General features: G+C 47.8%; 6 protein-coding genes across 7 annotated transcripts; 2 read left to right on the plus strand and 4 right to left on the minus strand.

The window, feature by feature from the left end:
• Positions 1 to 1,867: 1,867 nt before the first annotated feature.
• E1B28_000013 (uncharacterized protein) lies at positions 1,868 to 2,830 on the minus strand. Its single transcript, XM_043145808.1, has 3 exons — positions 2,483 to 2,830; positions 2,243 to 2,432; positions 1,868 to 2,181 (listed from the first exon to the last, which is right to left on the minus strand). The coding sequence occupies exons 1-3, from the start codon at positions 2,817 to 2,819 to the stop codon at positions 2,115 to 2,117; spliced, it is 594 nt and encodes a 197-aa protein (XP_043014507.1). The 5' UTR covers positions 2,820 to 2,830; the 3' UTR covers positions 1,868 to 2,114.
• Positions 2,831 to 2,916: 86 nt separating this feature from the next.
• On the minus strand, positions 2,917 to 4,207 carry E1B28_000014 (uncharacterized protein). Its single transcript, XM_043145809.1, has 5 exons — positions 4,150 to 4,207; positions 3,617 to 4,075; positions 3,486 to 3,561; positions 3,290 to 3,413; positions 2,917 to 3,231 (listed from the first exon to the last, which is right to left on the minus strand). Exons 2-5 carry the CDS (start codon positions 3,895 to 3,897, stop codon positions 3,179 to 3,181), a joined length of 534 nt encoding a protein of 177 aa, XP_043014508.1. The 5' UTR covers positions 3,898 to 4,075; positions 4,150 to 4,207; the 3' UTR covers positions 2,917 to 3,178.
• Positions 4,208 to 8,149: 3,942 nt separating this feature from the next.
• On the plus strand, positions 8,150 to 10,905 carry E1B28_000015 (uncharacterized protein). Its single transcript, XM_043145810.1, has 9 exons — positions 8,150 to 8,375; positions 8,433 to 8,445; positions 8,514 to 8,817; positions 8,875 to 8,915; positions 8,975 to 9,003; positions 9,053 to 9,671; positions 9,739 to 9,895; positions 9,962 to 10,543; positions 10,615 to 10,905. Exons 1-9 carry the CDS (start codon positions 8,269 to 8,271, stop codon positions 10,677 to 10,679), a joined length of 1,917 nt encoding a protein of 638 aa, XP_043014509.1. The 5' UTR covers positions 8,150 to 8,268; the 3' UTR covers positions 10,680 to 10,905.
• A 1,299-nt stretch (positions 10,906 to 12,204) lies between these two features.
• E1B28_000016 (uncharacterized protein) lies at positions 12,205 to 14,374 on the plus strand. The gene is made up of 4 exons (XM_043145811.1): positions 12,205 to 13,305; positions 13,369 to 13,437; positions 13,493 to 14,228; positions 14,289 to 14,374. The coding sequence occupies exons 1-3, from the start codon at positions 12,322 to 12,324 to the stop codon at positions 14,189 to 14,191; spliced, it is 1,752 nt and encodes a 583-aa protein (XP_043014510.1). The 5' UTR covers positions 12,205 to 12,321; the 3' UTR covers positions 14,192 to 14,228; positions 14,289 to 14,374.
• Positions 14,375 to 14,508: 134 nt separating this feature from the next.
• Positions 14,509 to 16,674, minus strand: E1B28_000017 (uncharacterized protein; the record flags this gene model as incomplete). Its single annotated transcript, XM_043145812.1, has 8 exons — positions 16,273 to 16,674; positions 16,100 to 16,221; positions 15,825 to 16,035; positions 15,633 to 15,763; positions 15,052 to 15,573; positions 14,824 to 14,995; positions 14,677 to 14,763; positions 14,509 to 14,612 (listed from the first exon to the last, which is right to left on the minus strand). The coding sequence occupies exons 1-8, from the start codon at positions 16,427 to 16,429 to the stop codon at positions 14,509 to 14,511; spliced, it is 1,506 nt and encodes a 501-aa protein (XP_043014511.1). The 5' UTR covers positions 16,430 to 16,674.
• A 348-nt stretch (positions 16,675 to 17,022) lies between these two features.
• Positions 17,023 to 19,146, minus strand: E1B28_000018 (uncharacterized protein). 2 transcript variants are annotated; one of them, XM_043145814.1, is made up of 9 exons: positions 19,067 to 19,146; positions 18,944 to 18,998; positions 18,474 to 18,841; positions 18,147 to 18,404; positions 18,001 to 18,090; positions 17,766 to 17,934; positions 17,650 to 17,706; positions 17,528 to 17,591; positions 17,023 to 17,470 (listed from the first exon to the last, which is right to left on the minus strand). In XM_043145814.1, exons 2-9 carry the CDS (start codon positions 18,945 to 18,947, stop codon positions 17,359 to 17,361), a joined length of 1,122 nt encoding a protein of 373 aa, XP_043014513.1. In that variant the 5' UTR covers positions 18,948 to 18,998; positions 19,067 to 19,146; the 3' UTR covers positions 17,023 to 17,358. The 2 variants fall into 2 exon arrangements, with proteins under 2 accessions (XP_043014513.1, XP_043014512.1); XM_043145813.1 differs by lacking the exons at positions 18,944 to 18,998; positions 19,067 to 19,146 and having other exon boundaries at positions 18,474 to 18,886.
• Between the last annotated feature and the right edge of the window lie 5 nt (positions 19,147 to 19,151).

The following is a 19,151-nucleotide window of genomic DNA, read 5'->3' on the forward strand; positions in this document are numbered from 1 at the left end:
GCCGCCACGGAAATGAAACTAAAGCGAAGTTGCTCAAAGAATATGTATGCGACCTGAATTCAAGCGACACCTCTGATGCTCATGGAAGCAATATGAAATCACAAGAAAAACCAACATATAATATAACCACAGCTACCAGTCACCGTGAGTCATAATTGATACACCATAACACCTTGCTCATGCTCGCATCGCTCCGACTGTGACACAGCATCAGGTTTTAGCTCCCATCACAAGTCAAGATGGCTTACAGACTACCACACATCCAAACCCTCTCGGATCCTGCTGACCATCCAACAATACAGGGTGAAAACGACGAAGTGACTAGCTCCATCACACCCCAAGAACATGAAGCACTGATCATCAGGTCTCAAAAATTCCTCACGGTTCGGAGGGCCATGTTCAGTAAACGCCCGCAATCGCTATTGAACGCAAAGAATATCCCAAATCATGCATCCGCGACATTGTGAGGGAATCCCTACAAAGTCACCACACTTCTGGGTCACATAAGATTATACTCCATGAAAACGGTAGAACCAGCTTCGGATATCGTTTTGTACTACTGCCGTGAAAAGGAAATCAATGATATGATTCAGAATAGCTTTTCGAGAGTCGAGAAGGCTGACGGTGCCAACACCAGTTTCAATGAGAAATCTCATTGGTGGAGGAGGCAAAGGAGTTGAAGTTTCGAAGATCCAACATAAATATGTCAGCAGTTCAGGGTCAATGGATTCGCCAGAGGAACTTACCGCAGAGTACCGTGAGATATAATGTTTCCCGTCCACCTCGACCGAGTTATCCTGTAGCCGAGTCCTTTACCTCCTCTGCACCGTCGGTGAGAGAAATGTGCCGGTTAAAGGACACCAGATACTGTATGAAATGGTCTTACTACTTCGTGGTAAGAGCCGTTTCTCCGTTCTTCAATCGTTTTCCCGCGTCATTGAGATTGTGTCATTCAGTTTCTGGTAGGGACTATGATTATGACACTAAAGTGGATAAGTTGGAGTTCAAAACGGAAGGTTGGAAAAAGGAGTCAAAGCGGCCCGTACCAAGACTAACGTCAGGGCCAAGCGAAAGAAGACTGGATAGCAGAGTCGTAGGAGTTTCTTTCGGTAAACAGAAAAATGGGAAGGTTGACGTCGACGCCGTTATAATGAATGCAAAGCCAGAGAAACTGAATGATGATGTACTTGCAACGCGACGGGAAATCTGGACTTGATTGTTCCTAGTAATGCCACAATCAGAATCGAGACAACAACAACAGAAAACGTACGAACCTTCAGCTTCCGAAGCGCTTCAGCCTTCCGTCTGTCGACCTTGTGCCCAAATAGGATGCGGTGGTCAAAGCGCGTTTGTCACCATGCCCAACATCCAAGCCGTCGATTTCAAGGGGTTGAACCCATAAAAAGTCGAATCCATCACATCACAATCGTGGCAACGCTTGAAGCCTAAAGACTATTGGGCATACATATGATACAGTATTGCGGAAGAGAAGCAGATGCCTTGACTTACCTTACGTTGTTCCATGGCACTCTTTCAGCACCGAGTAAAGTACACCCGCAAACGCCGCCGTCCGAGGTGCGGAGTACAAAGTTCCTTCGCGTTCACAAGTGAGCTTGATAGGCGGTATACCCTTGGTGAAAGGTCAGACTTCAACAATCAGAAGGGCGCAGTGCAAACGCGGAGTTATCGAGAAATGATCGTTCTCCCGCCGGGGCGATAAGCTCAATGTTCGACCCTTCCTCTGTGGATCCCTATGATAACCTTCAGTTGCGCAATAGAGTGGGGAACGAGAAGAGAGCTCAGCGTCAACAAGCTGTACGATGCCCGTGGGATGAAGCTTTGAAGCTTTGAAGGGCCATCTACATACCTTACAGTATAACCATCCGCGTTCGAGCAAAACCCTCTTCGGTTTGATCGATGTGACAATGTTTCGTATATGCCGTGACGGATACACGTTACCCCGTTACACCTTGTATTCGAGAAGAGGCTATACATTATACAGCGACGATAACGAACGGAACAAACAGGGAAACCGGAATCAATAGCTCTTCAAGTCGGACGTAGACGTGATGGTAGTTTTTGTAGTGCAAACTGAGGAGAAAAACGAGTAAAGATTAAAGATTTGGGGGAACTACCGTAAGCGGAAGATCTGTAACGCGCCCGACAATGTTGTACCGTTTCCTACAAATAAAGATGCTCAGTGGCGAATGAAGAAAAGGATAGAAAAGTCCTGTAAACTCACTTAAAAAAATCATGCCAATCATTTAGCGTCTTCATATCCTTCTCATCCAGTACACTGTAATCCGGCACTGCATCTTCCAGCTTCAAACTCGACATCCCCAATCCTCTCGAACCATCCGTGCCCGCGAACACGTTATACGATTTCCCAGCTCCATATACGTCGTTCTTGTGCGAAACGTCGAATACGGTACCTGGTTAAACGGCATTAACAGCATAAAGAAGAACATCGCCCAGTGCGCACCTTTTATGGAAACATAAATCGGTTTAGTAGGGTCACTGCCATTAAACTCCTTCAACTGCTCCAGGGTAAATGGGTCATCCTTTGGCGGTGCCAAATCCGTCTTTGCTGGTTGCATTATCGATTTCGTCTCTCTTTTCTGCGCGTTTGGTGCTTGACCTTGGGCTGCCAGAGATGCAGCTGTAGAATTTGAAGATCCTGCTGGAGAGTTTCGGGAGGGACCTTGGTTCGTAGCGAAAACTTTGCGATAGACGAGATAGATTACGGGGAGAACTGCTATCAGGGATGCAGAGAAAGCTAGTCTTCGCTGGGAATCGTCATCATGGCAAAAGGTGAACATGATTTGCCGGCGGCTTCTCCCGGCGCGTGGCGCTCCATGTCCGCGAGAGTGGGAAAACCGGCATGTTTACTAGTGTCCTTACGGTCAAATCGCAGCGCACGGAGTAAAGGGTTATGTATTAGACTGCTACGCTATTAAGTTTTATGTACATTTAAGTTCAACGCTTATTTTATGGTAAGTATAACGATACACTATATACAACGACGGCCAACCTCGCATCCTCGAACAAGAAAACTAGTAAATAGTTGGTCGGAGTGAACCCAATCTGACTGTTAAAAAGGCCGCAGTGGAGTCGCCCATCGGGACCCGAAAACGTTCGTCGTGGTAGACCCTCGACCACCTTAGCTTCATAACAAGTTTCATAGCCTGTATTCGGCGATATGCCTCAAGATCATCAGCGTTCCAAGCATCTCTATTTCAAAACGGTTCGAGTCAGGAAACAATAATCGAGGAAATTGGAAGAAACCCACCTACGGCCAGACGTGGAAACGCCTCCTCAATCGTCAAAGAGCAACCCGACGATCCTTCATACTGAGGTTCGCCCGGAGTTTTCAAACTGTAGTACGCGATCATGTATCCATTCGCATTAGTGCACTGCAACGACCATCCAGAAGGAAGACATTAAGCGGCAATTCGTCAAAGACTGAAAGAAAGTCAACTGCTCACCGTCCATTCCTGATTTGGCTGCGATCTCCATCTCCAGAAGTACTCCTGACCATCCGAGGCGGTAAACTTCCATGCCCTAGATTGCAACGTCACTTAAGCCCGAACGTATAAATCAACGCGGTCCTACATACCTTCCAGAAGAGGTCGAGATCCTTGAAAGGTAGGTGCCCATTGGATAACTAACATGCGACGGGAAGGACACCGTCCCCAACGCATTCCTGGGTCCAAAGGTCAAAGCCATAAGAGGGTCCGTATACGAGCTCGTGTTGAAGATCATGTACGTCGCATGCGAGCAAGCATGAGATGTGGAACGGTAAACGAAATGAAGTCGGTCGTGAATATCCACGAATTCGGAGCCTAAAAGACTACCAGTCTTGTCTTCGAGGAAATAAGGCATGCCATAGTTCGTCATCGTGGTCGAGGTTGAGATCGTGAAAGGGTGGAATGTGGGTAGGTCAGGGAGAAAGTATTTCGAGGGTTTTGGCGATTTGGGAGACGGAACGAGAGAAGATGGAAAGGAGTGGTGGAAGAGATGTGGGGGAAACACGTCCCAGCCTAAATGTACATATAGGATACAAGTAGAAAGAAAGCTGAAGGGGGATTTTTAATCAGTTGACATAACATGTCTATCCGAAAGGGATTAAATTAAAACAGCCTAACGGACCAGCAGGCGTAGCGACTATTCCTTTTTGGGTTTGTTTCTCCCTGTCACGTCATCCAACATTGTAGCATAATAGCTACAATGACTGAATCGGGAAGGTTCGGACCACTGTATTAGATTGTATGATGCCTTTGTCTTCCCTTGAGGCTTCTTGCTGTTGAAGATATTAGAAAGTTGCTGTTGACAGCCTTCGCGAGGAATGGAAGCGAGATGTGTCAATGATGAACAAACATAGTTTCTGATCTTCAATTCATTGAACTTGAACTGAATACGTCGCTTGTTCACTCACCTAGGACCATATATATGGACACGTCTGGCTGCCCAGGCATAGCCATGTGTTTCATTTATGTGTGAATACCCGAGGCAAGAATCCATACTCACTGGAAATCACCTGTGAAACCTATCTGAAAGGGCATCAGTCAATGTTCATGATCATTGATAGATCTAGAAGTACTTAGGCGGCGAATGATGGTACTATGAAAACAACGTGTTGCATCGGCAATTGCCGAGTGCGGAACCGCACGTGAACCTACCGAACCTACCGACGCTTAGACCAGGGTCAACTGAATTGCGCGCCCATGTTGTCGACCCGTACGGGAAGATGTCGGTCAACCACAAGCTCAATGTACAGCTGAGCACTGAATTCGTTACATCCTCTCCCTCAGGTTGCGAGTCGGGACAACGAGCAACTTATTGAGTGGGTTCTAAATGCTGCCAAATGTCATTTAATCTTTTGGTCTGGACTTCTGATTCCCTACATGGACGATAACGTTTCGTAAGACCCTTGAAGGTACATAAATTTGCTCCCCCATTCCAATTTTAGGTGTATCTCCAAGGCAACTCTAAGGTGCTTTTCTAGTCAGTGCAAGGTTCAAGCCACTGACGAGAATTATATGTTATTATCCCGGCTGGCAAGGAAAACATCTATCTGGGAAATATATTGCCATGTCAAAGAAGCTCAGGTGCGGTCCAAAAGGAGAAGGAGAACTTGGGTGAGTGGCGTCAGACGTTGCCCTCAGTTCACGTTTCTCGTACAGCGATTCAGATTTATCTGATTGCCGAGAACGTTCCACGAATGTTTACCACGACAGCCCACCATTGCCCTTGTGTTTGCCGACAGCGAGGGAGAGTATAAGGTGCTGAATGGGGACTTCACCCGGACTCGTGACGGCGCCTTCAAGTACATTGGATGCGGGTTCCAAGCAAAGGCCAACTCGTCAGTGGCGAAGGAACCTTCTTAGGAATGAACGTAAAGCCCGAGATTAAGTTGAAGCTTTTTTGGTCGATGTAACAACGAAAGTCTTCGAAAGATATGTGTAGGGTTACCCGGATGCTTTTAAGTGCGATTCTATGGGGGGGTCGTAAATACGGTACAGACCCGTGGTCTTTATACGGGCATCGTTGGGGTTCTGCCAACGTACGACAAAGTGTTTACGCATTGATTCCTTGTTGATAACTCACCATTACGGTGATTTTCGAGCACAAAAGGATAAACTCCTCCAAGATACATCCATATACGGGCATACGGTAGGGTTACGTGTCCGCACCCGCGAGGGACTTTTCAACTGTTTTTTATTATCATATTTCAAGCACAGGGCCGCCTGAGTAGTCGAAAAAGGCAGAAAGGCAGGAATCCGAAACCCCCGTTATGAGAGTTAGGCATTATGGTCCCCAGACCCCGGATTGACCTACAGTATGACATCTAATCCGAAATTTAGAAGCGGCTATACCCCCGCCTGGACTCGGACACGAAAACCTCGCTAGAGGATAAGGTCGCGAGATAAGCGATAAGATCGTAAGTCTCATTTGTGGCTCGTCGCTGCTCACCCTGCAACTCAATAACGCTTTCAAGTTCTTTAGCGTTAAGTACCAACAGTACCATCCAGGTTTCTCGGTCACTTGGCACGAGGTTCTTTGTCCAATCTTTGTCTTTCTTCTTGACATTTACACGCTTTCCCAACATGCCTTATGGAAAAGCGGCCTATGCCTCCGACAAACCCACGAAGGAAGACCTCAATTGCCACTACCTTCTCACTAATAAGGCTGGTTCCAGATGTAAGCAAAGAAATGAATATTTTGTTTGCTTACATGCGACGTATGATCTGACCTTCCGGATTGTACGATAGCTTGATGTACTTACATGCTCCGCAGCCGGTCCGTCCTTCACGGTTTTTTTGGAAGATATTGCGGCGTCATCAATCGCTTTCCCCTCCCTCTTGAACGCCCGATGTGAAAGTCGGATCTACGTTGCAGAGGAACAATGCTTTCCTTAACGGGACGTTTCCCGATGCTCAAGTAAATTACAAACCAGGGACCAGGGACAACGAGCGGCAGGGTGTGCAAAGTGACCGGATGTGAACCGAGTTGTGTACTGTTTTAGTACTTGGTGGCAATTCTATGCCCTCCCACGCAGCACAGGCACGGCTTGTCCGACTTCACCCGAAAACAATCAAAAGCCAAGAAGCCGGCAAGCAGTCCCATACGGCGGAATGTCCGAATTTGTTTAAAGCGGAGCTCAAATGGCTTCGGCGGTAAAAGAAGCTGATTGGTTGATGCGGGTTCAAGCGGCTAGCCCATGATTTTGGAAGTTTCATCGATGCATCAGAGGCCAAAAACGTGGCCAAGGTTTCAATGACTTGGTGGTGATCATGAGAATTCTACGCGTCGAGCGCTATCGGCGGTTCCGACAGCTTTCATTATGATCAATCGATATCGATTCAACGCAGCGGAAAAAAGGTCTTCCCTACTGTCTATACACTCAGATATTTCGATGCCAGTACGTTCGAGCAGGTGCGGTACAAGATCCGGTATGTTGGTGGGCACTGCATCGACAAGCATCCTTCCAAAGCCCAGTATCTGTTTAATAGCCGAGCGCTTGCATCAAACCCTATCATTCCTCGGAACTTACAAAGATGCGAAGTTCTACAGCCTGGCGTGAAGGACACAGATGGCAAAAAAACGCTCGACTCACCCCGCGGTGGGAGCCTGTAGGGAACCCCAACGTGGAGAATGTGATTTTACCATTAACCGACTCTTGCGGCGTATCCTAACCCTTCCTCAATGATGCGTTGATGTGGCAAAGCCGTATTTGCCGAAGAATTTACTGAAGACAGCGGCGTGGCGATCTGGATGCCCGGTGCACATCGCGACCCAAGTTATACAGCGCGCAGCCAGTGGCTTCTCCACCGACACCGATAGTGGGAGCTCTGCTCGTGTGAATTTCCGACTGTCAAAGTCTTGCGGCCTAGGGTCTGGCTACTTGTTTGAACACCTTCGAGACAGTATTTCCGACCTAGTCGTGGTGGTGATGTGGTATTCCTTACGCGAGCGTGTTGGAGGTTTGGAGTCTCCGAAGATTCTGTTCGTCGCGCCCAAAGGTACGGAGCACAAGTACATCTCCACCCTTCATGGCGCCAAACTGACACCGCTTAGGGACTGCGGGTTCAACAGCCTTGGTAACCCTACGACTTCGAAACGAAGCGGGATGGCATTTCCTTACAAACGCAATGAGGTGGTTTAATCCCAATCGTCACAAAGTCAAGTTAAGTTCTTTATAGGAGATATTCCGATGGTTCTCGCTCTGACGTGATACACAAGAATTGAACGAGCCTAGGCTCAAGCATAATGAAATAGTGAGCCTTATGGCTTACTTCATCATCCACATGGTCATATCTATTCCGTATTTAACCGCTGTCAATCCGATCTGTCGATTTTCTGGCTATAACCGAGCTTCGCCGAAAGTGAAGATGGAGCCATTCTAGGGAATTGCTCGAGTACAGATGACTTCAATACTCCATTATTTTGATTCTGCAACCCCCGCCTGTAGTCTAGATCGTTCTTTGGAGTACAGGTACGTCTCCCGCCTTGGAGTCTGCAGGAAACTAGAGCAATGTTTATGCTTAGCGCCACCGGCTGAAGATCCCGACATTCTTGATCCCGATTCATTACGCAATATTGCCTGCGCCCAAGAATACGTCGTCAAAATGCTACTTTACCTGGTTTCCAAAGAAGACCTGCACATTCCTCTCTCCCTTTTGATGAGTCAGTTTACCGGAGTGGTATAAGAGCCACACAACTCCTCTTTGTTCCGTACTATACTAGTTCCTCCTCCGACTTATCTTGATGGATACCTCCACGCCTGAACCCAAGCGCTCAAGACGACGGACAGGAGATGTTTTTAAACAACCGACGAAGCACTTGAGACGAGGGAAGGCATGCTTGAATTGTCGGTGAGTACTCCAGATTATGTTAGGCGTATATGACTGAATCATACTGACGTTTGATAGTTTTCTCAAAATTGTAAATTCATCGTCCATTTCCATTTATATTCACGTACATGACGCTCATGGTTCCTCATTTACCAACAGAAATGCGACGGAGTTAAGCCTACGTGTGGCCAGTGTATACGAGTCCCGAAGGATGACCCTTGTGAATATACGGATGGTCCCTCGAGAACCATTCTACTTCAACAAAACGTCGCTCAGCTTCAGGCCCGTATTCGAGAACTCGAACAATCAAAGTCGACATCTCCACAGCCTTCAATCGGCGTCGATTACCCTAGCCAATACCTTTCTTGTTCCTCTACCGCTTCCAGTTCGGGAGAGTCCTCGAGCAGTCGATTTCATTCGCCTGCTCCACCACCTCCCTATTACTCTCCTCCGTCTTTGGTCGGTGAGTATTCTTCGAACACGGAAACTTGGAGTCTTACGAGCGATGGTGTACTCCCAGAAGTACTGCCTCAGACCCAAACCGTCTTTCACTCGTCCTTGGTAAGTAGCTACTTACCACGATCATCTCGCTTCATGCTCACGGGAACAATGCTCTCCAGGACGTCGAGGTCATGAATGATATCATGCTGTAAGTCATTCAAAGTCCCATCTTGTGACCTGGAGCTCACTCAATCTAGTCCAGAAATATTTCTCCCGCATGCCGCCCAGTTCGGCTTCTTCCTCAACGCTGATCGCTTTAGGAAGACAGTTCAAAACCAACCTTCCTTTAGCGATTCTCCCTCTCCCTCTCCCTGGAAAGCCCTACTTTCGACCGTCAACCTCTGGGGCGTCCACCTCTCCGAGTCACCGATTGGTCCAAGCTCTCCTCGAGAGGCGGATCTGCTGCAAAGTGCTCTCAGCCATACCGCCATGCAGATCTCCTCTGGACTCCAGAGTTTCCAAACAATACAGTTAATCCAAGCGAAAGCCCTCCTAGCGGCGTATTTCCTGCGGAAAAACCAGTTCATGGATTCAGACTATCATATCAGTGGCGCCGTTTCACTCTGCCTCTCACTCGGGCTCCATAAACTGAACTACTCCAGATCCACGCACTCGAAGACACCTTGTGGCGTTATGGGCGCAGGTACCGAAGACCATGTGGAGATCGAAGAGCGCATTCGCGGTTTTTGGACAGTCTTTGCTTTGCAGAGGCATATATTAATGGTTCAACAACCCTCTTCGTGCGCCTTTGGTAATTTGAATTCGTGTCAAGAGATCACCACGCCTTGGCCAATTAGGATAGGTGACTCTGTGTCGGTAAGCCCTTACTTTTTGATAATCGCCATCAGCTAACATAGAACCGATTTTTTCTCCTCCTCTCTAGCCCCCACCGGAATCGCTTGGGACCCTGAGAGATTTCTGGTGTGAAACTGATATCGGCTCTTCGAATTTTGCGGCAGGGGTATCAGATCTTGACATGTACGTCAAGGCGACCATCTTGTTACAAAAAGCTGTTTATTACCTTACGAAAATTGAAAATAGTGAGTTAACGGTTTTTATCTGCCCCCCCCTGTTACACGTCCATTGATTTTCGAATGATATTCTAGATTCCGAATCAGATTTCAATTCGCTATACCACGGTTGCATATCCCTAAACGACCTAATCTCACGGTTCCGCATCTCCCTCCCACCTCTGATCTCATTACTCCAAGAATATTCTATCGCCTCCGATGACATCGAACCCCACAAACGCCAGTCAATCCAAACACTCGTGACGGCACACGCCATCACTTCCTGTGCTCAACTAAAGGTACGGCAAGCCATGGCCGCATGCGGCATCGAGCCATCAGATCCAGACACGGCACTTCCGTGTGGTGGCGGTGGCATGATTGACCTTGCCCTCGGAATCCTTCAATCGTACTACACTCTAGGAAGCTCCGGCTGCGGCCCGTTCAACCCGGTATCAAGTAGCCTGTGTGGTATGGCTTATGAATTTATCCTTCGGGAACAAGCACGGGTAGAATTCCAATCCGTGGGATTGTATTGGCTGGAACGAGACCTCCCGGGTTTGCCGTTACCACATCGGTGTCAAGGTGTCCCATCGTCGGAGAAGAAGTCGAGGATTTTGGTGGTAGTTGAGAAAAGTAAGAGCATTATGAATTATTTGTCGACGGCTTGTCCTTCTATCAGTGAGTTCTTTTTAAATGATGAATCTGGAAGCGCAGGTTTACTGACTTGCGCTTTTTTTGTATTTTGGAAGATTATCAGTTCGAGAAGGTGACGAAACTCTATGATGATCATGTTCCGAAGTCGATTGGGCCATAGCGATGAACGTAGTAATCTCTGCTACAACCCCTCGGTTTCCTTCCAACTCTTCATTCAACTCCCTTCAAATCAACGCCCACCTCACGCACCGCCTTACACTGGCTTCACACTGACATTTAATTATTCATATTGTACTATTATTCATGGACTATAGTCACCATATGTATGTATCATCTAGTTCCAGTCGTTGTTTCGAGTATAATGGATCTTAAACACAACGTAACAATCGCAACCGAGTCTGTGCAATCCACCGTTTACGAATCCCTCCCCACCGGTATCTGATCAGTACCAGCTGGATACCGGACATCCTACTGAAAGGTCATGATCATGGTTCAGCCAAATATACTCCGGCGCCCGTCTTCACATCCTCACATTACAGTAGTCTAGCTTGGTCAGGTTGCTGACTCCGCGTTCACTCAGCAAATGAGATATCTTATCTTATCTCATCATACTTGGTCACGCCAACAGTTCAACAGATGTGACATCACCAGTCACAATTCGACTTCTTCCTTACCGCGATTGCAATGAGGGAAGCAAACCCTTTTGAGAGGTTTTCACGAAACGCTGCGCTCAACGCATTGTTGTAGGGATGACTACCGATGTGCATGATGTGAAGGATCAGTTGAAAGACGGACTATACCTTTGGCTACCAAATTCACAAGGTACGTCGCATACCATCTGTCAAACCTTAAGAAGCGAATTAACACACCACTTCAGACATCTGAGGCACCTGACAGCTTCTTGTCGCACCCACAGGACGTTGAGATTCTGAAGACATTCACGAGTCATGTATTTCGTCCCCGTTTCGGTTCAAGAACTGTGACATTCCAGAAACGCAGTCACTGAAGTTGGATCCACACATCGGGTGCAGTACTTCGACCTTCTAGAGAAGTGACACCGCGCGCGGGTTTCCGATGAGAAACGACGGGGGCCCTTCTAGTTCCTTCTTATACCAGCTCTGGGTACATATATGGATGTGCTGTGGGCGCGGGGCGATGCTTATGTATATGGTAGCGTTGTACAACATTTGACCTTCTCCCGCTCAATTCGCCTGTCAGACTTTGACAAACATACCTCATGGAAGTTCGAAAAAGCGCTGAGAATTTGTTAGGAATACATTCAAGGCCGTAGTCACCTGGGGTCAGAAATTAGAATGGTAAGTTTGGTTGCCCTGGGTTTCACCTTATCTTTCTGCTCAACCTTGTTGATTCCCCCTCATCAGATTGGATTGAATATCGACTCGGTGTCCAAGCTGGCAAGTCACGTGCCCTCAGGTCCTTAACGAATGCTGTGTAGCCATATCGTGTAACTCCAGTCCCAGTGCCGTTGCAGTGCCACAAGTCATCGTGATGATGTGTCACCAACAGGAAGTTCGAGGCAATACTCAAGAGAGGGTCGCATTAGGCCCCTATTGCGAGATGTTGCCTCCTTTAGGAGGCTATTCTACTTTGGTCTGTGAAGGACCCCCATGGGCGCTTCAGAGCGGCCGTTAAATAGCGTTGCCATCATAGATTAATTAGGACATGACTTTACGACCCCCCACGACAGCGTCACAACCTTGTTTCTCAGTCTGACGCTTTTGACGCTTCTTAACGACGTTTCCACGATTCCCCATTCTCCTCCTAATCTCTTCGGCTCGGTCATGGGATTCAGATCTCGTGTTCGAGAATATGTTCGGAGTTTGACATCTCGTCGTCATCTACGAAGAGTTGTTAATTTTTCAACATCCGTACCACCACCTTCGACTTCACCGGGGACAGCTTTGTCACCGATTAGTGAGGAAAGTGCCCACTTGAGGGCGGAAGATTTCTCAGCATCCGAAGGTCACGATGATGTTCCGACGACAACGCTGCCATCTCACGCTAGGCGAGACCGTGCAGCACAATCCCCAAATGACCCTATTCAGCGGTCTGCTCAACGAACCACCCCCCTCGAAGAAAATACCAACCGTACAAGATTCCAACTCCCTCCAACCCAAATCTATACAGATTCAACCTCACATGCGTATGTTCCACCGACACCATCCCTATACAGTGACCAATATGTTCGCCTTGGGCCGTCGAAATGTTTCGTCGTTCCAGCAGGCAGAGATGACTATCTCGTCCGAATCATACGACTTGTTCACCTTGGCGATGTAGAATCTGCACGCCCCGACGAAATCAAGTTTTCAGCTCCCAACTCGTACTATGCACCCAAAATCGGTCATTGCGTTCTTCTACAGTGCGGTTACCAACAATATATTGCCCGTGTCATCCTCAAAATATCTGCAGATGAGGGGCCTAATGAGGTCGCTTTTCGAGCTAGGGATCCTCATGATGAAAAGAGTATTTCCCGGATCTTAGATGAACCCTCTCTCTCCCCTCAGCCTCTCGATCCAAATTCTTCTACCTCTGATATGTCTGTGTTTGAAGTTGCCGCTTCACCTTATACCCCTGCGCTCAGCGACATGGCTTTGTTGCGGACCCCAGCAAACCGGATTAGCAGCATCAGGCAGCGCTCCCGCGGCTCACTAGACAGCTCAACAAGTAGTAACTCAAGCAACGTTCAGGCTGACACTCGACGCGAGGAAGACGCAGCTCCGCCTCAGGACTCGAAGAACGATCCGGGGAAACAACAACCCCCCCAGGTACGCTCATGTTATTGCATTGCGCAGGGATAGAACTCAATGAGGAGAAACTTTTTACAGCAGGCCGTGTCAGAGAGTAGAACTAGTAAAAGCGAACCGACGCATCTTGAGGCGGGGGGACAAGCCTCGAAGGTTAGTCTCGAACCCTCAGCTTTATGACCTCTGAAATTTACCATGATATACCCAGCTACCACCTCGACAAACCCCGGAAGGTGACGATGGGCGGCCTCATTCTCAACAAGAGCACGAAGAAACAGAGGCCGATGATCCTAGTAGCGATTCCGAACAAATGGCATCCTCTCTCGACGATCTCAAGAACCTCCAACCATTCGAATCTCCATACGTTCCCTCTTCAGGTGAAAATAGTGGCTGGAATACTCCTCGTCGGTTACCTCACTCACCTCCCCGCTCCCAACCTCGAATGCCAAATAGCGTTCTTTTACCCCCTCGTATGTACGTTCAAGGATGGAGTGGGGGCCGAGCATCCGGCGATGAAAGCTCCGACTCCGTCTCGCGATATGAATCCGAGGACCAACGAGGTTATCCGACTCCAATCCTGCCCATTACACCACCCGGCTTCGTACCCTTCAATCGAGTCCCTCCACAATTCGCTACTCCCACTCGAATGCGCCATCCTTCCGAATCTCCAGAGGGCGTGCTATACTACGATTATACTCCGGGATATCCAAACGCCAACTTGAACGTCCGCTTTTCTGACTACGCGTCAGTGCGGGTCCACGAAGAAGCTAGTCCTTCTTTGAGATCACCCAGAGGTTCTTCATCGATAGGTCAACGTCGTCGGAGTACCACGATGACTATACCCCTTCCGCCTTCTCCAACAAGCCCGGAACCCATTACAGGACCTTCCACCGGTTCCGGGAAATGATCGTTCAGAAGTGGATTAGCGACAGTGAATTGTCCTAGTAAATCTTCTCGTTTGAGCTGACGATACATGTACCTACTTAACTTCCCTCTCTGTTTAGCGCTAGAACCGCCAGATCAGTGAATGAGATCAGAGAGAGCGCCGCGCATTCGAATTCGTATTGGACCCGTTCCCCGTTCCAGAACTCACGGCACGGAGAAACTGGATCAGAATTCGACGGCTTCTGACCATGGCTGAACGACAATTTATAGCATGAAAAGTACAAATTTTAGATACTTGATTATTTGTTCTCAAAGCCTTTTTTGATTGATTCAAGATCATTATTCCTCAATAGACGTCGGGAACGTAAAGACACCATTAGGGTCAACAGCTTTCTTGATAGCTTTGAGCCGGTCATAATGCTTCCCATAGTACAGCTTTTGCCCTGGGGGAGAAACAAGGTTTATACCATCAGTCGGAACAGACAAAAAAAAAGAAAAGACACGTGCACTTTTCAAGACGATCCTCGAGATAGTTAGCATAAGCACTGTAGTCCCAACTATGAGGCATAGCTCCGACAATGCTGTTGACGGCACCTGGATGAGATGAACGGGCTGAATACGAAATTCGGATTCGGATTCGACAATGTTACACACCGTCCAAGAATGTCAATCCTTCTTCAGGAAAAGGGGGTTCAAGGTTCGCAGATGAGGCGTAGAATTGCCAGGTGAACATAGTATCCCGACGAACAAAGGACGTCGAATCAACAGGGACTTGGTTAATCTTTGAGTTGGACCCTCCAAACAGATCAGCTTGCATAAACCAAACCTGAATGAATATCAGCGGCTCGGATCTAAACGCTCGAATGTATTGGAAGACATTACCGTATTTGAACTCGCCCCTTCGTTAGCAAGATACCTCATCAACGACACAGCAGCCTCATTCGTCATTGGACTCCCCTCACTCGTCATCAAAGATTTCGCATAAAACGTATCAGTCTTATCCGGCACACTCACATCCAAAGTACCCTTCCCCCCCGTCTTCAGGACCGAATCGATATAGCTCCCATTACCCAATCTAACATTCGACTGTGGTGGAGGGAGCTTGTCCAGATAAGGCTTCATGACATCGTCCAACTTGCCCTCTTCCCCGTACCATCCACCATGAACGTCCACTTTGACATTTCCGGGGGTGTTACTTTTTACAAGCTTAAACCCAGCACCGAATTCAGGTGGAATAGACTCTCCCGAGACAGCGAAGGATTGAAAGTCAATAAGGGCTTGAGCTGCAGTATCCGGAGCGAGATCCCATGTGTAGGAGAAAATAATAGAGTATTGCGGTGCTGCGAAGGTTTCAAACTCGATGGATATGGTTATGCCGAACGAAGAGGCAGAACCTCGGAGAGCCTGAGTAATTTATATATGAGATCAGCCCAACTCGGCAAAGTAGTAGTTGAGGTACGCACGAAGAAAAGATCAGGGTAGTTATCCGCCGTAACACGAGAAATCGTTCCATTCGCCAAAACGGCGTTGACAGTTTTGATAGTGTCAAGGGTCAACCCCCACATTCTGGACGTATACCCAAAACCCCCAAACGCTGTGAGATGGTAGAGAAGATATGAGTGTCACGGAATCCTAAGATCAATCGAGATACATGCCTGAATGCCCACCAATGCCCACATACGGACATGTACCATGAGGGAGGGCCCTTCCTGCGTTATTCAACTCAACAGCTATGGTTCCTAACCTGTTCCCCGTCTCTATGGTGGCAACATGGGAAGATGGATCAATAGAAATTGCAGTCATGTTGCTGAGATCGATGACAAGCGTCCCGTTTTTACCGCCCAGCGCATTGGCTATGTAGCTGTGCTAGAAACAGAGCGAAAGATAATCAGTAGTGGGAGCAGGAACTTGATAGATTCCGAGAACCTACTCCGCCACTGCGCGCAACGACCTGGAGGTTGTTGATGACACCGAGCTTGACGATTGTAGAGACATCTTCAGCGGATTTGGGATACGTGACGGCGAATGGGGCAAATGAGAAGCGAAGGTTGACTGAAACGAAAATTGAGTAAGACGATACGAAACATAGCACGGCAAACTTACAAGGAGCACTAGCTGCTGAATACCCGTCGCTACCTGGGAAGACCGCTGTAATGCCAGCGGCAGATAAATCGCCAGGTTGCAGTTCAGCCCACGCTGCGAGGGGACAAAGGAGAGCGAATAAGAAGTAAACCAGGTTGATAGCACGGCGCCGTGTCATGGTCAAGAGGGAAAAAGGGGAGGAAGAGGGTATTGGAGTTCCCGCATGAAAATTATAAAAGTATTCTGCTCTGCTCCCGGTCGGCCTTAGATTTGGAGGCCCTGCGAAAAGAGACTGGTTGGGTTCTATTTCGCGTTTTCATATGTGTAATTGAGATCATCAATAGATGTCGATGAGCAGCTGTTCGTCCTTCTTAGTCCTTTCAATTTTTGTATGATAATGGTTGAGGGCAGAGGGTCCGACGGTCGCAGTTAATTACGTAAGTGTAAGTAGCCGTAATCCGGCGATGGCGGTGGGTCACATTTCAGGCACATTTGTATCCCTAAAAACAGTAAAATCAGGATGTAATTTCATTTTGGTGTATTTACATTTTACAGACATTCTGACGACTAAGTTAGAGCCGTCGAAGCGCTGTCTCTCATTCCTTGGATATATATACGGATACTAAACGCTGTTGCCGTGGATAATATATTTTGCTCCATCCGATGCCTTGACTCTCAGTGAAGAAACAATGAGTTCACCAGGAGGAATGGCCTCTTCATGCATTTCGTTTACTGCCGCGGGGGAAGTGGAAGTGGAACTTTTGTAGTGATGGCGATAGGTTTGGGTTAAATCGTACTCGAGTGCACACTATCCATTCTGATTGTCCGAAGACAAACTTCATTGGAACGAGAAAAGGTAGACATAACAACCATGGCCCTTTCGACGTTGGGAAGTCACCGAAACTGAAAGTGTGTTAACCCGTTCCAGAAGTTGAATCCTGGATTGATACCATGACCCTATCCATGGACTGAGATACATGAGAAATTCCGAAAGATTATATAAAAGGATAGTCAAAAAACAATGGTTGGGAATGTCATATCGAAGAATGAAAAAGCGTAACACGGCAGGAGGAAGATTCATATAGATAGGCAAGAATAGCTGCCTCCTCAGCTCAACACCTGAATCTCCGCGTTCTTCTTGAAGTGATCCGGTAACCCATTCGGGAAATACCGTTCAAATAAGTGAGGGTAATATCTTTCAGCGACGTTCGGGTGGCTCCTAATACCGAGAGCTCAAATCAGCTAGCTATGGAAAGGGGGACCGCGAGGTACGTACTTGGCCCGCCCAATTAGAAGGACTTTTCCGGACGGTTCTGTGGCAAACTCTGTGAAGTTCACAGCTGCGATGGACAATGGTTCAATATACGCGGTTGAAGATTGAACTGAAAAGTAGCTAACCATCGGTATCGACAAGTTTTCCTCTTGCATCTCGTAGTTGTATAATCTCATCGGGGACTGTAAGGCATCGGTTAGGGATCCCAAGCGGAAAAAAAACAGCTAGCGAACGACCATACATTCGATTTTATTCCGTGGGTCGGAAAGCCGAGCATCCAAACTGATGTTTTGGAAGAAGGGTACAGAATAACGTGGTGTGTTGGAAGTACTTGGGGGCGAGATGACGCGATGGCATGTAGCGCGTATGATTCCATCAGTTACGAATTCCAGCCCACGACCGAAGTTGACCTGTTTTGAAGTCAGGGCGCACCGTGAGACAAGAAAGTAGGGATCGTTCTTTCATGAAAAACTCACGACGAATGTCCCAGCAATAGGCGGTATATCAATCCATTCACCAGAGAGGTTTTGTGCTTGCAAACCTGGATGATCTGAGGCTTGCAAAAGCTTGTTGATCACGACGTCAACATTTGCATCGAGAGAACAATATCTGTGATACATACGATTGTTAGAAATCCTTGATCGAAGTGGGGGCCCACGCCCTGACTGGATTTGATGTCTTGAGTGACCGGAGGATAACGGACGAGCTTCCCTAGACACGACATCTTGTCATCTGAGTCGAAGAACCGGGAGAACGCATCACGAGGTAACCCGAGAGCTTCAGCAACGAGTTGGATGAGTTCCTTGACCAGATCCCATGCCTGCGCTAGGTACGTCTCCAGGGCGTTCTGAAAACCGGGGAGAATTCGTTCGTTTGGATACTACAACAGAACGCGAACGCGGATATTAGTTTTTCTATGTCAAGTTCCAGAAGAAGGGTTACTACGCACCTGCGATGGGCCCCAGATGTTATAAAAATCCGGATCTCCTGGTTTCCACCTCGAAACGTGCGGGGTCGAAAAGTCGAATTGCTCTCTAAAATCCGTTTCGCCCTTCGTCAATTCTGCTCCTAACCGGTTGTACCCCATGTAGTGTGGAGAATTCCCCATCTGGATCTTGTCCTTTTCTTCTTGCGGTAAACCAAAGAACTTGGGAAGATATCGTTTGACCTCATCAACGACTTTTCCTTCGACGGTGGAATTGGATAGGTACAGAAAGCCGACGTTGATGAGCGCGTTTTGAAGTTGGGATAGGAAGAAGGGTTTAGTTTCTGGCGAGGTTGATAGGGAGAAATCGATGACCGGGATGCTAGTGAAGTCTTTCGTGGTGGTAGTATCAGGCATGATGATGGAGGATGGGATAGTTCGAGTATGAGTCAGTCATTCGGAGTCGCGTATTAAAGAAGTGGATTATTAATTACCCATCAGAGCTCTATACCTTCGTCTCTATTGAACAGGTCTCGTGCTGTTAATGATCTATGTATTGGTACACGCGGTGGATAAGAAGGTGAAACTACTGGCAATAGTGGAACTGAGGGACTTACCATGATCTGAGTGTCATTCGAGTGACTATTCAGTGACACTGAGGGCAGATTCGTCGCGGAGGAGGGAAGTGAAGAGCTAAGTGAC

Source organism: Marasmius oreades, chromosome 1, assembly GCF_018924745.1.
Source record: "Marasmius oreades isolate 03SP1 chromosome 1, whole genome shotgun sequence".
Taxonomy (NCBI): Eukaryota; Fungi; Basidiomycota; class Agaricomycetes; order Agaricales; family Marasmiaceae; genus Marasmius; species Marasmius oreades.

What these genes read in the sequence shown, in the direction of transcription:
- E1B28_000013 (XM_043145808.1), bottom strand. Translation starts at nt 2,819, where the DNA reads ATGTTCACCTTTTGCCATGATGACGATTCCCAGCGAAGACTAGCTTTC. An exon ending in GATTTATGTTTCCATAAAAG is followed by an intron (nt 2,433 to 2,482) that starts GTGCGCACTGGG and finishes CCGTTTAACCAG; the next exon opens with GTACCGTATTCGACGTTTCG. An exon ending in GATTGGCATGATTTTTTTAA is followed by an intron (nt 2,182 to 2,242) that starts GTGAGTTTACAG and finishes CTTTATTTGTAG; the next exon opens with GAAACGGTACAACATTGTCG.
- E1B28_000016 (XM_043145811.1), top strand. Translation starts at nt 12,322, where the DNA reads ATGGGATTCAGATCTCGTGTTCGAGAATATGTTCGGAGTTTGACATCT. An exon ending in GGAAACAACAACCCCCCCAG is followed by an intron (nt 13,306 to 13,368) that starts GTACGCTCATGT and finishes TTTTTACAGCAG; the next exon opens with GCCGTGTCAGAGAGTAGAAC. An exon ending in CGGGGGGACAAGCCTCGAAG is followed by an intron (nt 13,438 to 13,492) that starts GTTAGTCTCGAA and finishes TGATATACCCAG; the next exon opens with CTACCACCTCGACAAACCCC.
- E1B28_000015 (XM_043145810.1), top strand. Translation starts at nt 8,269, where the DNA reads ATGGATACCTCCACGCCTGAACCCAAGCGCTCAAGACGACGGACAGGA. An exon ending in CTCTCCTCCGTCTTTGGTCG is followed by an intron (nt 8,818 to 8,874) that starts GTGAGTATTCTT and finishes GTGTACTCCCAG; the next exon opens with AAGTACTGCCTCAGACCCAA. An exon ending in GGATAGGTGACTCTGTGTCG is followed by an intron (nt 9,672 to 9,738) that starts GTAAGCCCTTAC and finishes CCTCCTCTCTAG; the next exon opens with CCCCCACCGGAATCGCTTGG.
- E1B28_000018 (XM_043145813.1), bottom strand. Translation starts at nt 18,866, where the DNA reads ATGCCTGATACTACCACCACGAAAGACTTCACTAGCATCCCGGTCATC. An exon ending in CTATTGCTGGGACATTCGTC is followed by an intron (nt 17,935 to 18,000) that starts GTGAGTTTTTCA and finishes ACTTCAAAACAG; the next exon opens with GTCAACTTCGGTCGTGGGCT. An exon ending in CCCACGGAATAAAATCGAAT is followed by an intron (nt 17,707 to 17,765) that starts GTATGGTCGTTC and finishes GATGCCTTACAG; the next exon opens with TCCCCGATGAGATTATACAA.
- E1B28_000014 (XM_043145809.1), bottom strand. Translation starts at nt 3,897, where the DNA reads ATGACGAACTATGGCATGCCTTATTTCCTCGAAGACAAGACTGGTAGT. An exon ending in AGCCAAATCAGGAATGGACG is followed by an intron (nt 3,414 to 3,485) that starts GTGAGCAGTTGA and finishes TGGTCGTTGCAG; the next exon opens with TGCACTAATGCGAATGGATA. An exon ending in GTTTCCACGTCTGGCCGTAG is followed by an intron (nt 3,232 to 3,289) that starts GTGGGTTTCTTC and finishes GTTTTGAAATAG; the next exon opens with AGATGCTTGGAACGCTGATG.